General features: G+C 50.7%; 1 protein-coding gene across 6 annotated transcripts in view; it reads left to right on the top strand.

The window, feature by feature from the left end:
• Positions 1 to 11,297, top strand: part of CNTFR (ciliary neurotrophic factor receptor) — a 452,372-nt gene extending 441,075 nt beyond the window's left edge. For all 6 annotated transcript variants that reach the window (XM_053408065.1, XM_053408064.1, XM_053408063.1 and 3 more), the window contains 3 exons: positions 3,887 to 4,067; positions 9,705 to 9,849; positions 10,993 to 11,297. In XM_053408065.1, the coding sequence (XP_053264040.1) occupies positions 3,887 to 4,067; positions 9,705 to 9,849; position 10,993 (327 nt within the window). In that variant the 3' untranslated portion in view covers positions 10,994 to 11,297. The remainder of the gene's footprint in view (positions 1 to 3,886; positions 4,068 to 9,704; positions 9,850 to 10,992) is intronic.
• The last annotated feature ends 4,188 nt before the right edge of the window (positions 11,298 to 15,485 follow it).

The following is a 15,485-nucleotide window of genomic DNA, read 5'->3' as shown; positions in this document are numbered from 1 at the left end:
CAGCCACTCTGGGCAGCTCCCAACAGAACACTAAAAACACGATAAAACTTCAAACATTAAAAACTTCCCTAAACAGGGCTGCCTTCAGATGTCTTCTCAAAGTCAGATAGTTGTTTATTTGCTTGACATCTGATGGGAGGGTGTTCCACAGGGCAGGTGCCACCACTGAGAAGGCCCTCTGCCTCATTCCCTGTAACCTCACTTATCACAGGGAGGGAACCGCCAGAAGGCCCTCGGAGCTGGACCTCAGTGTCCGGGCTGAACGATGGGGGTGGAGACGCTCCTTACTGGGCCGAAGCCTTTGCCAGTCCCTGGTCAGTTTTGTCACGTGAGCAGTTCAGTTGCATCTGGGTTTTGTTGTTTAGTCGTGTCCAAATCTTCGTGACCCCCTGGACCAGAGCACACCAGTCCCTCCTGTCTTCCACTGCCTCCCGCAGTTTGGTCAAACTCATGTTGGTCGCTTCGAGAACACTGTCCAACCATCTTGTCCTCTGTCGTCCCCTTCTCCTTGTGCCCTCCATCTTTCCCAGCATCAGGGTCTTTTCCAGGGAGTCTTCTCTTCTCATGAGGTGGCCAAAGTCTTGGAGCCTCAGCTTCACGATCTGTCCTTCCAGTGAGCACTCAGGGCTAATTTCCTTAAGAATGGATGCGTTTGATCTTCTTGCAGTCCATGGGACTCTCCAGAGTCTCCTCCAGCACCAGAATTCAAAAGCATCAATTCTTCGGCAATCAGCCTTCTTTATGGTCCAGCTCTCACTTCCATCTGGGCTTTAGTCCTGGGCTATTAGCAGGTTCCTTCTGCTTCCCAGTCATCTAACCCTCCAGTGACCCTTTCCCTTGACTGACAACACCTCTCTGTTCTCTTTCTAGCAATGGAGCTTTTCACCCGTGCACGTGGGGCATGCAGATCAAGGGTCTTGTGCGTTACCTATGAACCCCCTTCCTAATCCAGATACCATTTATATCAGTGGTTCCAGCATCTCTCCTCTCCCTTCAGCAAGGAAGACTAGCAAAGCAGGGAGATGGAGGCCAAAGTTTTCCCTGCTTTGCAGCAGTCCCAGCTCCTCTCTTGCCTTTGTTAGTGGAGATTGTGATTTTGTTTCTATTGTCCGCTTCTGATTTTTTTCTATTTTATTTAATTATTATTATTATTTTAAAAAACAAACAAACCCAGAGTTGGCTAAGAGGTAGCCCAGGTGATAGGACCTGAGCTGGGGGTAAAATAGTTCCCTGTTGCCCACCCACCCCGGCCCCAATCCAAACACCTGCCTTTCCAAAGCTAATGATTCAGGAAAGCTGCTGCTACCATTATTCTGGAAGTACCAATTTTGTGAGCTTTCTTTTTTTAAAAAAATGAGCCATAAAAGGGCCCAGAAGAGGCCTAGTATTAGGTGTGAATTGTGCAACTCACTCATTTATTGAGTGTATAATGGGGGGAGGCGGAGCGGTTATCTTGTGAAAATTCCCTGCAGCGGAAAAGTCCCTCTTTTCAAGGTTGACGGCTGAGAACTTTGATGAGCAGCAATGGATGGGGTGGGCTTGGGACTTTAGGGAAAGTCATGTGGAAAGAGGTGTACTTCCTCTCAACTGGCCTTCCCCAACTGGTGCCCTCCAGATGTTGCTGTCCTACAACTCCCTCCAGCCTCTGCCAGCACAGCTGCTACAGCGTGGGAATTGGGGGGGACAGTCCAGAAACACCTGGAGTGCAACAGGTTGGGATAGATATAGAAAAGCATTTCACTGGATGGCATGCACAGGGCCTTGCAGAGCCAGGCAGAGGCCTGGGCCAGGTAGATAATGTGTGCCCCCCCTCTGTTTTTTTTACCCTGGGGATAACTGAAGTCTTATAAATAAGTAAGTATATAAATAATTTTCATAAAAGTTATGCTGAGAAATAATTTTATTTCATGGCTTGAACCGTATCTGCATATAAAGACAAAATGGAAAATATAGATATACAATGTTGTTGTTTAGTCGTTTAGTCGTGTCCGCCTCTTCGTGACCCCCTGGAACAGAGCACGCCAGGCACTCCTGTCTTCCACTGCCTCCCGCAGTTTGGTCAAACTCATGCTGGTAGCTTTGAGAACACTGTCCCACCATCCTGCCCTCTGTCGTCCCCTTCTCCTTGGGTCCTCCATCTTTCCCAACATCAGGGTCTTTTCCAGGGAGTCTTCTCTTCTCATGAGGTGGCCAAAGTCTTGGAGCCTCAGCTTCAGGATCTGTCCTTCCAGTGAGCACTCAGGGCTGATTTCCTTCAGAATGGAGAGGTTTGATCTTCTTGCAGTCCATGGGACTCTCAAGAGTCTCCTCCAGCACCATAATTCAAAAGCATCAATTCTTCGGCGATCAGCCTTCTTTATGGTCCAGCTCTCACTTCCATACATCACTACTGGGAAAACAATAGCTTTAACTATTGGGACCTTTGTTGGCAAGGTGATGTCTCTGATTTTTAAGATGCTGCCTAGGTTAGTGCTTTTTTAAAATACCGTATTTTTTGCACCATAACACTCACTTTTTTCCTCCTAGAAAGTAAGGGGAAATGTCTGTGCGTGTTATGGAGTGAATGCCTATGGATGGCGGGGGGATCTGCTGCAGTCGTGAGCAGAGGATCCCTGGTTCCCCTTCCTTCCCTCCTCCGTGGCTCGCTTTGAAACAGCAAAGTGGGAGAAGAGCCGCTGAGTGGGGAGGAGAAAGGGACAGGGAGCCTGCTTGCTTTAAAGGAGCAAAGCAGGAGAGGAGAGGAGCCGCTTACACGAGTGTAAACGGCTCCTGTCCGGTTGGCTCCTTTAAAGCAAGCAGGCTTTCTGTCCCTCTCTCCTCCCCACTAAGCTCGCTACATAGCAGCAAAGTTTTTCAGCTTGCTAAGCCGGGGATGAGCAGGGAGGAGGAAGAAAAGCAGAGCCTGCTTGCTTTAAAGGAGCAAAGCGGGAGAGGAGAGGAGCCTTCTCCCCTTAAACCCCTCTTCTGCATTATTAGCAGCATCCTTCTCCACCCACCCCACGCGTGCTCCTTGTCCCTTGAGTGCTTTTCCTTCCCTTCCCACTTAAAACGTGGTTACAAAGCAAGGATCCACATGGATCCTCAGGATTTTTGCACTGGGTCACCCCAAATTCACCATCAGATCACATAGCATGTCCATGGCTACATTGTGCACCAAAAAAATCACGCACCCACTGTTGCCTGGGGCCGCAGTGGTGCATGGATCCACATGGATCCTCAGGATTTTTGCATTGGGCTACTCCAAATTCACTGTCAGATCACATGTCTGTGGCCACAGCATGAACCACAAAAATCATACATCCACTGTTTCATTTAGAATATTTTTTTCTTGTTTTCCTCCTCTAAAAACTACATGCGTGTTATGGTCGGGTGCGTGTTATAAAGCGAAAAATACAGTACATAGGGAATGTATGCTGACTGAGGTCCCCTTTGGAATCGGAGGCCTGGGCCAAGTGGCCCATATGGCCCACCCCTGTTTCTGTGCCTGGGCATGCAATCCCCAATACATTTACCCAAGAGTAAGCCCTGTTGTATAGCTGGATTTACATACACCGAAAAGGTTTGTTTTCTATCATCCAGAAAATACTGTATCTGTTTGTCTGTTTCTCTATTGTTTGGCTCCTATGCCAGTTCCAGCTCTTCAAAACCTAGTTGGGTTGGGTGCCAAGTTTGCCAGGCTAGGAATGCCAATCAAGATGCTCTCAGGGGCTTGTCATGGCTTCTGGGTGGCACTTGGCAACTTCCTAACCTGTGCCATCGGACATTTGGGCACCCCCAGTTCTGCGCGAAGCCATGGCCGCAACATCTCATCCCCAAGAGGTGCTGGGACGGTGTGAATTCATCGGCAGCCCCCCCCCCCGTGACCCTCCCCTTCTCCCCCTTGCAGGTGGAGCTGTCGGACGGGACGACCCACATAATCACCGACGCCTACGCGGGCAAGGAGTACATCATCCAGGTGGCAGCCAAGGACAACGAGATCGGCACGTGGAGCGACTGGAGCGTGGCCGTGCATGCCACGCCCTGGACCGAGGAGCCCAAGCATCTCACCACGGAAGCCCAGGGAGCAGGTGAAGCCATGGAGATGCTGGACGAGGAGGGTTTTCCATGGGGACGGGAAGAGGGAGTCGTTTCGGGGGGGGGAGGTCTCGCTCTGGCAGGGCTAGCGCCAGGGATGGAATCAGATGGTGCAGAGGCCCTTAGCGATGACGTTGACTCTTTATTCAAGAAAACCAGACAGCAGCAGTTGGTCCCCACTTCCACCCTTCCGCAGGCTCCTCCTCTCATCATCATCATCATCATCATCATCATTTATTATTTATACCCCGCCCATCTGGCTGTGCTTCCCCAGCCACTCTGGGCGGCTTCCAAGAAAATATAAAAATGCAGTAATGCACCAAACATTAAAAGCTTCCCTAAACAGGGCTGACTTGAAATGTCTTCTAAAAGTCTGGTAGTTGTTGTTCTCTTTGACATCTGGTGAGAGGGCGTTCCATAGGACAGGTAGTAATAGCAATTTATTATTTGTACCCCGCCCATCTGGCTGGGTTTCCACAGCCACACTAGGCGGCTTCCAACAAAGATTAAAAATACATTAAAATGTCACACATTTAAAAATTCCCTGAACAGGGTGCCACTACCGAGAAGGCCCTCTGCCTGGTTCCCTGTAACTTGGCTTCTCGCAGCGAGGGAACCACCAGAAGGCCCTCGGAGCTGGACCTCAGTGTCCGGGCAGAACGACGGGGGAGGAGACACTCCCAAATATTTCCCAAGCATCTCAAACTGCATCTGCTCACCTCTGGGATCTGGTTGTGCCCTTCTTATTATCCTGTGCATTCTTGGAGACCGGGGTGGCAGGGGAACTTGTTGATGCCAGAGAGGGAGGCTCCTGGGATTATTCAGCAGCTCTTGACACACACACCCTTTCCGCTTCATGCCATGATTCCTGCATGTTCGGGGGTTGGACTAGATGACCCTCGGAACCCCTTCCAATTCTTCTTTACTTCTGCGTTGCCCGTTTTCAGACCAGGTGGGAGATTCCGCATCAGAATGAAAGCGGTTGGAGGGTGGCAGTCAGGCGGGCCACATCCCCTTTCCTTCTGCGGGTGCTGATATTGTCTGCGCCTGAGGCCCACCAGATCTGGAGTCCTCGGCCAACAGGGAAACAGGTCCCAGATGTGGCTGACATCTGGGAGGTCCTGTAGCCAGCTTTGAAAGTTGAGGAAGTTGCAATGCATGGCTCGCTGCAGCCAGCCCTGCAACACCCAGGATTCCTGAGTGCTCCCACAGTTGCTCAGAGATAAGGAGTTTTGCAAAACAGACCCTTCTTTCCATGCCAAAGATGGGCAGTGCTGGCATAAAGGACTTTCCAACTTTTGCAAGAATCCACGTGTTTTGCTTTGGAAGGAAAGTGGTGGTGAGCTGGGTTTCTCCGTGTGGGGTTCTGTGGGAGTGGGCTTCCTTCCCAGGGCTCTGATTCTGTGTCCCTGAGGAGTTTCTGCCCTGCTGCCTTTGAAGTGGCTCTTCTGGGGTTAACGCGCCCATTTTGAAGGGCAAAGGCATGGAACCACGGAAGGGGAGAGGGCTCTTGCGCTCCAATCCTGCTTGCAGACATTTCCCATTAGGACGTCTACATGGCCACTGTGCGGAGAGGATGCTGGACTAGGTGGGCCATTTGGCCTGATCCAGCAAGCTTTCTTTATGTTCTTAAAGGACCCCTGACCATTAAGTCCAGTCATGGCTGACTCTGGGGTTGCGGCGCTCATCTTGCTTTACTGGCCGAGGGAGCCGGCGTACAGCTTCCGGGTCATGTGGTCAGCATGACTAAGCGGCTTCTGGCGAACCAGAGCAGCGCACAGAAACGCCGTTTACCTTCCCGCCGGAGCGGTACCTATTTATCTACTTGCACTTTGACGTGCTTTTGAACTGCTAGGTTGGCAGGAGCAGGGACCGAGCAACGGGAGCTCACCCCGTTGTGGGGATTCGAACTGCCGACCTTCTGATCGGCAAGCCCAAGGCTCTGTGGTTTAACCCATAGTGCCACCTGCGTCCCAAACTCTTTATGTTCTTACGTGAGGGTATAAACAACTATGACTACCTGAATGATGCCCCTGCCACCCCAAAGTGGTTTTTCCATTGGGGTGCCCATTTCTTAAGCTCTGTGCTGTGTCTCTTTAAGTGTTTCTGGCTGGAACACCGTTCATGAGGCTTGCAAAGTCCCCGTTTCTCTCGACAGCACCATCACACAATACACCTCTCCTCCTTCAAAAGAGGTTCTTGCTTCTACCAACACCCCAACAGTAACAGCGCTGCTGGCCAAGGAGATAGGCTTGCACAGAACTTCACAGGTTTATCAAAGGAGCTGAGGTCCTGCAGTGACTTTATCCGTGTACAGAACTCCAGACCCCAAGACATAGCGATGGCCCTTGAAAAGGAGTCACACAAGTTCAGAGGAAGTTGCTTTGGGCTTATCCTCTTGTCCCGCTTTCCTCTAGAGAAAACTGCTCTTTAGCACTTAATCGGCGCAAACAGCCATCCAGGTTTTCTGTGGATTGCTGTTTGTTCTGATTCAGCACTAAAGAGCAGGCTTTTTCCTGGAAGAGGAGTGGGGCAAGGAGGAAACCACTCGGACCCATGCTTTATAGGCACAGAAGAAGAGGAAGTGTGGGCGAGGCCTTTGGAAGAACTTTCCAAGGGTAAGATCTGTTAAAGAGCAGAATGGACTCCCTTGGAAGGTCTTGATCTCTCCCTCTCTGGAGATTTTTAAGCAGAGGTTCTCCATTGTCTCCCGAGACAGTTGTTTGCCAACAAGGATGGCCAACAGTAAGGGATTATTCAGCTGTGAATTGGACTAGATGACCCTTGGGGTCCTTTGCATGATCCTGCATTCAAATCCCATGCTCTGCCCACTGGGCTAAAGTCCCTTTCCCATCATGGAGGCAGAGAGGTCTATTAACGGCTGTGAACCACGATAATTCAATGGAACTTCCTTGTTCAGATGCAGTCTACCTCTAATGCCGGGGATGGAGGAAAGATCAGCCAGCCCTGTGCTCTTCTTGCGACCTTCCCAGCGGCTCATGCTAGGATCAGAACACAGGATGAGATGGACCTGGGTCTGATCCTGCAAAGCTGCTCTTCCGCCTACCACTTGCCAGCTGGCTATGCTCTCCCCACCAGGAAAGGGCAGCGGTGTTTCAGGAAATGTGGGAACCAGAACAGGCCGTGTGCTTTGCAAAATCTCTGGCAAAAGGCGCTGTCCAGTGTGGGTTTTTGTAGCAGCACACAACGGGAAGCCTGTTAGCAAGGAAAGCCGCAAAGTTAACAACTCTCTGTTTCTAGGAAAGAGCTGGGCTGGCTTCCAAGTGCATAATGTGATATCAGCCTCTGGCTTCCCAGAAGCAGCCGTGCAGAGTCCGGGCTGGTCCCCTCAGCTGGCACCGGCGCTCGTGGGGTTGGGAAATCGAGCAAAAAAAAATGCTGTCCACTACTAGGAAACCACCGGGAGGCCAGCCAAAGACCCTCGGGGCGTCTGGTTGCGCACACACACACACAGGGGAATGTGCAAATTATCGTGCTGCCCGGCTGCACAACAGACTGTATAGAGACGGCACATTTCGGCTTGCCAAGGGGGTCAGCTCTTAGGGGCTGCCATGCAGGTGAAATCACCTGACAGATTCAGAGAATGTTGCAAACCACATAAACCCGGACTGTGCAACATCACCCATGCTCCCCTCTTTGGTGCTGTTCAGATCTTTAAGGTGACCATTGGTGTGTTGGGGACAGGCTGGGGTCTCTCTGCGCCTGATATGTCTTTGGATGCCCCTTGGTCCAGAAATAGCCAAAGTCCAAGCCTGAACATTATTCCCACCTTTCCTTGGGCTTGCTTTTATGGTTATAGGAAGCAGGTAGCGCTGTGGTCTAAACCACCAAACCTCTTGGGCTTGCCGATCGGAAGGTCAGCGGTTCGAATCCCCGTGACGAGGTGAGCTCCCATTGCTCTGTCCCAGCTCCTGCCAACCTAGCAGTTTGAAAGCACACCAGTGCAAGTAGATAAATAGGTACCACTGTGGCAGGAAGGTAAATGGTGTTTCCGTGCGCTCTGGCTTCTGTCACGGCGTCCCGTTGCGCCACAAGCGGTTTAGTCCTGCTGGCCACATGACCCGGAAAGCTATCTGTGGACAAACACCGGCTCCCTCGGCCTGAAAGCGAGATGAGCGCCGCAACCCCATAGTCGCCTTTGACTGGACTTAACCGTCCAGGGGTCCTTTACCTTTTTACCTGTTTATGGTTCAGCAAGTGCAAATCGCTTTCAAGAACTACGCCGAATAGTCACATCAGTGCAAGACAGAGGATTTCAAGACTGGAAATATTTTGCAAGTGTCACCTGCTTTTTCATCTTTTTCCTCCACGTGTTCACTGGTTTTGATTGCCTCACACTGTTATTTTGGGCTCCGTTTTTGTTTCCTTAATGCTGGTGTGACGAAGTGTCCCCGTGACATCACCCCAGCCAGTTTGGGATCATGCAGCCAATGTCACAGTGTCACAGTGCAACATACCCAATTAGCTCAGGTTGTGTGGTGGTTGTCAGTAACAATAAATGCATGCCTCCTCGTGCCCCCCACTCCAAAAAAAAAAAAAAAGGCAAAACAAGTAACTCTTTGTGACCATTTGCCTCTGAGAAAAATTGATCAAGGGAATCAGTGATGGTCAGTGTCCTGCAACTTGGACTTTAGCGTGAGCAGAGACTGCCCTCTGGTGGCCATGCGGCTTGGCATGCAAGTAGGAAGGGCAGCAGGCATCTTGCAAGAGTTCATTGCAATTCTGAGCCCCATTGACACCAATGGCATTAATTGCTCTCTAATGAATGTCGTTTAGGAATGTTCCCCAGTGGGTTGCACTTCCTCATCCGTCTCTTGGTGTGGTGCTGTGAAAATAGCACCCAACATTATTATTCATATTATTAATATTGTTCATTTCACCTTTATCCTGCCATTCCAACATGGAGCGCAGGACAGAGTACATTCTCTCCCCCCTCACAACAACCTTGTAGAGTAGGGCTGGGTGAGAGACAGCAGCGTTGGATTGCATGGCTGAGGGAGGAGACCTTACTGGGAAAATAAATACAACCCAGGTGGTTAAGAAAGCCCAACAGAGACTCCATCTCCTCAGAATATTGCGGAAGAACGATGTCAAGCATGTCAAAAGTGCAAGCAGATAAATAGGTACCATTCTGGCGGGAAGGTAAACGGCGTTTCCGTGCGCTGCTCTGGTTTCGCCAGAAGCGGCTTAGTCATGCTGGCCACATGACCCAGAAGCTGTACGCCGGCTCCCTCGGCCAATAAAGCGAGATGAGCGCTGCAACCCCAGAGTCGGCCACGACTGGACCTAATGGTCAGGGGTCCCTTTACATTTATATTCTGCATGGACTAGTTGCATGGCAACATGTGCAAGTGGCTTGAGATACCGATGAGGTCCATAAATGACCATATAGCATCTATTCAACACAAAAAACAGCGACAATTTGTTGTTGACAAAGGGCAGCTGGACATATAAAGGGCCCCATTACCTTCAGGAGCTGAGGGCCTCATCAAACCTAAATCCAGCCCTGACTGTACATGACTCCATGGGGCAAGGGGGGGGCCTGGACGCCCGCTCTACCTGTGCCCCTGGCATTAATCCCTTTCCCTTACTTTCCCCCTCTCCTTCAGAGACGACGACCGCCAGCACCTCAGCCTTTGTGGTCCCCACCACCAGCAGCATCGGGAACTCGGAGGAGCAAGGCAGCGATGGAGCCATCGCCCTGTCCTGGGTGGCTAGTCTGCTATTGGTGGCTTTCAGCATCCACTTTATTTAGTGAGTGTCTCTTAGGGCCCCTCCTTGTGGGATGAAGAGGGCGAGGGAAAAGGGGAACGAAAGCAGGAGGGATTGTATGGAAGCTGGCACCTGTCTGTTTTGGGAGATGCTGGAGGGGTCCGCCTTCGGGGGTGAGGTCAAGCCGTTGGGAGGTGGTCACTGTTGGGACCATGAACCGCTCTCCCTGTGGACTCTCCTTCCTTGGAGATTTCTCAGCAGAAAGTTCTTCCTGAAGTTTGGCCCCGTGAGAACAGGATGCCGGACTAGACAGGCTCTCCATAGGATCTTTTTTTTGTTAGATTGTTTTTAATAATTTCCCAATAAAAGATATCCAATTAACATATCAAATCATAATCCAATAAAAATAAAAAACTAAAATAAAAAAGGTCGAATTATCTTCCGAATTGCAATTATTACCGTATTTTTTGCTCTATAAGATGCACTTTTTCCCTCCTAAAAAGTAATGGGAAATGTGTGTGCATCTTATGGAGCGAATGCAGGCTGTGCAGCTCTCCCAGAAGCCAGAACAGCTAGAGGGATTTCTGTGCAGCACTCCCTCTTGCTGTTCTAGCTTCTGGCTTAGCCCCTCAGTCCCTTTCCCCACCTCCCGGAAAAGCCCCCAAGAGCCGCGCGGGCTGCCCTTCTCCCTCCTTGGGGAAAAGCCTGCAAGCGCCACACACACGTTCCATGCGGCTCTTTAAAGGGAGCGCTGAGCAGAGCCTGGGGTGCATACAGGCTCTACTCAGCGCTCCCTTTAAAGAATATATTTTTTCTTGCATTCCCCCTCTAAAAACTAGGTGTGTCTTACGGAGCGAAAAATATGGTAATTTTACGGCTTCCCATAGTCTGCACCTTGAAGCATGTCCAAATCTTAGTCCTGCCTCTCATCGATTTTTCCATATTTCGACATCTCGATTTTAACTCTCCAAGGCTCTCCATAGGATCTTGTGGTAGCCAATTTCCTCCTCTCTCGCCATCGCTGCCCCCAGTGGCAGTGAGTTCCAGGGTTTAACAAGAGGCAGTGACGACCACCACCAATTTGAATGGCTGCCTCAGAGGCTGGCCAGTGTGGGAACAGGACGCTGGACTGGGGGGAGGGCCACTTCTTATATTCACTTTTCCTTTCCCTCCCCCTTCCTCTAGACTCGGCCTCGGAGCCCCGCTGAGGAGGTCCCCGACTCACCGGAACGTCTGTCTTTGCTTCTGTTTTGCACATGGTCTGAAGGACGTGTTCCGTTTCTCTTCATCGCTGCACTTCCCGGAAGGCCGAGCCCCCCCAAAAAAAACAGATCCAAGGGGGCCCAGGCTCTCCGCCCGCCCACCCGCCTGCCACCCAACAAACCACAAACTTTCCCGGAACTTTGCAAAGCCGCCTGACTAAACCTTCAAAAGGACAGAGCTCTCCTCACACGCGAAAGTGACAGGTGGGAATGTGGGGTGGGATCGGGGGGGGGCGTCTGAGCGGGGGGAGGAGAAAGGCAGGCCTGAAGTGGGGAGGGAGGAAGCAGCAGCCTGGAGCACCAGCCACCCCCCGGCCCCGGGTTCAGATCATACAGCTAAACCACCACGCCAAAGACCCTCTGCTGGGCATGCTTCGAACCCGCAGCCCGGTTCCTGGACACAGGAGTGCGACAGACGGATGGACAGGGCGGCTCCGGGAGGGGAGGCCACAAACCTGACGCCCAGGGGGGCTGCCCCACAAGGCCGGTGTTCCTCTTTCTCCCCTTCCTCCTCTTGGCAGCTGTGAGACAACGAACCTTGAGCCCTCGGCCGGGCAGAGAGAGTCAAATGTGCCCGCGGAGGCATCGCAGCTCTGCCCCACACATCATGTGGGGGGCGGAATAAAGCAAGCGCCCCACCGGGAGCCACGAGACGGGTGCGTCAAGGCGGCTGGCAGGTCTTTGTTTTTTAAAAGAAGCCGTTCGTCACTGTCCCACCGAAGGAGACGTCGGGAGGGGGTCCCATCTTGGAAAACACACGCTCACCCCTTCCCTCCTGCCCCATTTGTAGCTGTGTGTCCCCTTCCGTTTATACAGAGAAACTCCTTAGGTTTGTGTATTGGTCTTATTATTGGGGAGTGGGATGTATACCCGATGGAACTGTAGCTAAACTAAGATGTCCTCTTGGCCCCCCACCCACCCAAAACTGCCCTGTTCCCTCTCTTCGCCCCTTCCCCAAGTCCTGTTTTGTAAGAATCCGGCTTCCCCAAATTCCCTTCCTCCCCCTCCCTCCCCTCGTTTCAAAGTGCAGTATTGAACACCCTACGCCCTATTATTCCAAAACGATAATATGCTGTATTTGAACTTTTTATAGATGTGTATATATATATATAAAAAACTTTTAAAATCACACACACTTCACTGAAGGAAAAACAAAAAAACAAAACACCCGCACTCACACAAGAGAGAGATTGTTCATTAAATGTGACCATTTCATTATGGTTTTTTTGTGAATGTGGTAAATGGTTTGGTTTGGAGCCTTGAAACGAGGAAGAAGGAGGATCTGCCATCTCATAAATGAAGGTGCCAAGGCAATAAGGGGGGCACATGGGACAGGACACACACATAAGGGGCAAACTTCGTCCCACCACTAGGAAGAACTTTCTGGTGGTAAGAGCCCATTGACGGTGGAGCAGACTCCCGAAGAAGGTGGTGGCCTTGTCTTCCTTGGAGGTTTTTAAGTAGAGGTTGGATGGCCGCCTTCCAGGTGCTGTGATTCCAGGCGTTGGAGGGGGTTGGCCTAGATGACCCGCAGGGTCCCTTCCAACTCTGCAGCTATGAGATTCAACCATCATCATCATCAAACCTTTATTGGCATCACTTACAAACATTCAGAATAAATAGGCCAGTGCAATCTCGTCGTCATCATCATCATCATAACAACAACAATACAGTGGTACCTCGGGTTACAGACGCTTCAGGTTACAGACGCCACTAACCCAGAAATAGTACCTCAGGTTAAGAACTTTGCTTCAGGATGAGAACAGAAATCGTGCTCCAGCAGCGCGGGAGGCCCCATTAGCTAAAGTGGTACCTCAGGTTAAGAACAGTTTCAGGTTAAGAACAGACCTCCAGAACAAATTAAGTTCTTAACCTGAGGTACCACTGTAATAATAATAATATATTTCTACCCCGCCCATCTGGCTGGGTTTTCCCAGCCACTCTGGGTGGCTCCCAATAGAATATTAAAAACACAATAAAACATCAAACAGTAAAAGCTTCCCTAAACAGGGCTGCCCTCAGATGTCTTCTAAAAGGCTGGTAGTTGTTGTTCTCTATGACATCTGGTGGGAGGGCATTCCACAGGGCAGGTGCCACTACCAAGAAGGCCCTCTGCCTGGTTCCCTGTAACTTGGCTTCTTACAGGGAGGGAACCGCCAGAAGGCCCTCGGCGCTGGACCTCAGTGTCCGGGCAGAATGATGGAGGTGGAGATGTTCCTTCAGGTATACTGGACCGAGGCTGTTTAGAAGGTCAGCACCAACACTTTGAATTGTGCTCGGAAACGTATCGGGAGCCAATGTAGGTCTTTCAAGACCGGTGTTATGTGGCCTTGGCAGCCACTCCCAGTGGCCCGTCTAGCTGCCACATTCTGGATTAGTTGCAGTTTCCAGATCACCTTCAAAGGTAGCCCAATGTAGAGCGCATGGCAGTAGACCAAGCGGGAGATAACCAGAGCATTTGCCACTCTGGCGAGACAGTCTGTGGGCAGGGAGGGTCTCAGCCTGCGTACCGGATGGAGCTGGGAGACAGCTGCCCTGGACACAGAATGGACCTGTGCCTCCATGGACAGCTGTGGGTCTAGGAGAAACATACCAAATTTCCTCACCTTTTCCTCTTGAGATTGGTTATTGGGGGCTCTTTTGCAAAGCCATCATGGAGGAAGTGTGACCAGCATCCCAATCTCTCTTCTGGTGTATCAGGAAGTGATTTATATCGGGGACAGGGAATTGAGCGTTTCCAGAGCTGGGTGACAAACCACCGTTTGCACTGGCCCCAAGAGCCACGTAGGGGGTCCTTTGGGAGTGGGGGTCTGGCCAGCGCTGGCTTCAGAGATCCTCTTCCTTCAGCTGAGGAGGGAAAATGACTCTTTCCCCATCCAGATCCCCATTAACAAGTCCCACCCCTCCTGGAACGAGGTCTAGGAAACGAGGATTGGGAATTAATTAGGGGCCCCGGTGCAGCTTTTATTGCACTGCTAAAAGTTTTTAGGGCTCATTGGAGTGATGTGAGAGCCCACAGTGGGGTTGATGGGAAGTTTGCCCCTTGGCATATTGAACTTCCATGCTCCGAGCTCCTTGATGCGTGTGCACTGCTGGGATCAGGGGAGGAACGGGGAGCGGAGGAGAAATATGGCTGTGGGGTGGGAGATGTTCAACAACGGGACCAGATGCGGATCTCAGAATACGGCTCCTATCCCTTTTGGCTCAAACGGTCTTCACAGGCAGGTCAGGTGGTGAGGAGTCACATGAGTGCATGCAAGTTTCAGCTGCAAGGACCGAGTCCAGAACAGTCAGAGTCTGAGCTCTTGAGAGACATCGGTAGCAAAGTCTCACTGCCTGAAGGTTGTTCATTAGTGGGTTTTCAGAGCCAATTTTGAAAACTCAGGACCCATCCAAAATGCAAGGCTAGTACAGTCATACGTCATGTTATGTCCACTTCATGTTACGCTCTTTCAGGTTACGTCCTGTGGCAACCCGGAAGTACCGGAAGGGGTTACTTCTGGGTTTCGCTGCTCGCGCATGCGCAGAAGCGCAAAATGACATCACGCGCATGCACAGAAGCGGCGAATCGCAACCCGCGCATTCTGCTGGGAGCCGCTGGGAAAACTCAGCCAGATGGGTGTGGTATAAATAATAAATTTTATTATTATTATTATTATTATTATTATTATTATTATTATTATTAAAGATAAGACTTAGGACTCATTCAGACTCTCTCCTCTCCTGGCATTTTCCCAGAAAAGCCTGCATTTTTCCACCGAATCAGCAAATATCAAACTGCTTTTCTGTGGATTGCCATTTGCTCCAGTTTAGTGGTAAAACACCCATTTGGACACAGAACTTTAAAACGCAGATCTGTGCTGGAAAGCACAGTGGAAAAGGAAGTCTGGATGAGCCCGAAGTCTTCTCTTTTCCAGGTGAAACATCCCCAACTCCCTCAAATGTCAGAGAGAAGATGGAGTCAGCTTGCTTTCTGTTGCCAATGTTTAGCAGCCGTATAACATGGGAATATAGCTTGTTAGATTTTCTTAGCTCATTTGGTTGCATGCAACACTCCACTCTTTCTAGCCTTCTTGCAATGAGTTTTAAATCATTTACTTACAGAATGCTCCAAAGGTCAGATTCATGCATTTATCCAGGCAGCAGCAAGGAGAACACAGGCAGAATACTCTGGGGTAGAAAACACAGAATATGTGCTCTAAGCTGGGAGCAAAACTTAGACACGTCTTCCTTGGTCAGTTACATGGAGAGCGAGCAGGAAGACAAGGCTTCACCTCCACCCTCATTTGGAGGGGAGGGGGCGTAGCCTAACTGGGTCTAGGAAGCACATCTCTATTGTCTTAACCCTAGTTGTGTTTGTCTGCGGGTTCCCACAAAGAGATGTTCACCGGCGAAGAGATAACCTTGGAAGGCAGT

The sequence above is a fragment of the Podarcis raffonei genome, chromosome 11 (genome assembly GCF_027172205.1).
Source record: "Podarcis raffonei isolate rPodRaf1 chromosome 11, rPodRaf1.pri, whole genome shotgun sequence".
In the NCBI taxonomy this organism is placed as follows: domain Eukaryota; kingdom Metazoa; phylum Chordata; class Lepidosauria; order Squamata; family Lacertidae; genus Podarcis; species Podarcis raffonei.
The sequence above is the reverse complement of the archived record's forward strand: the minus strand, read 5'-3'. Positions and strand labels throughout refer to the sequence as shown.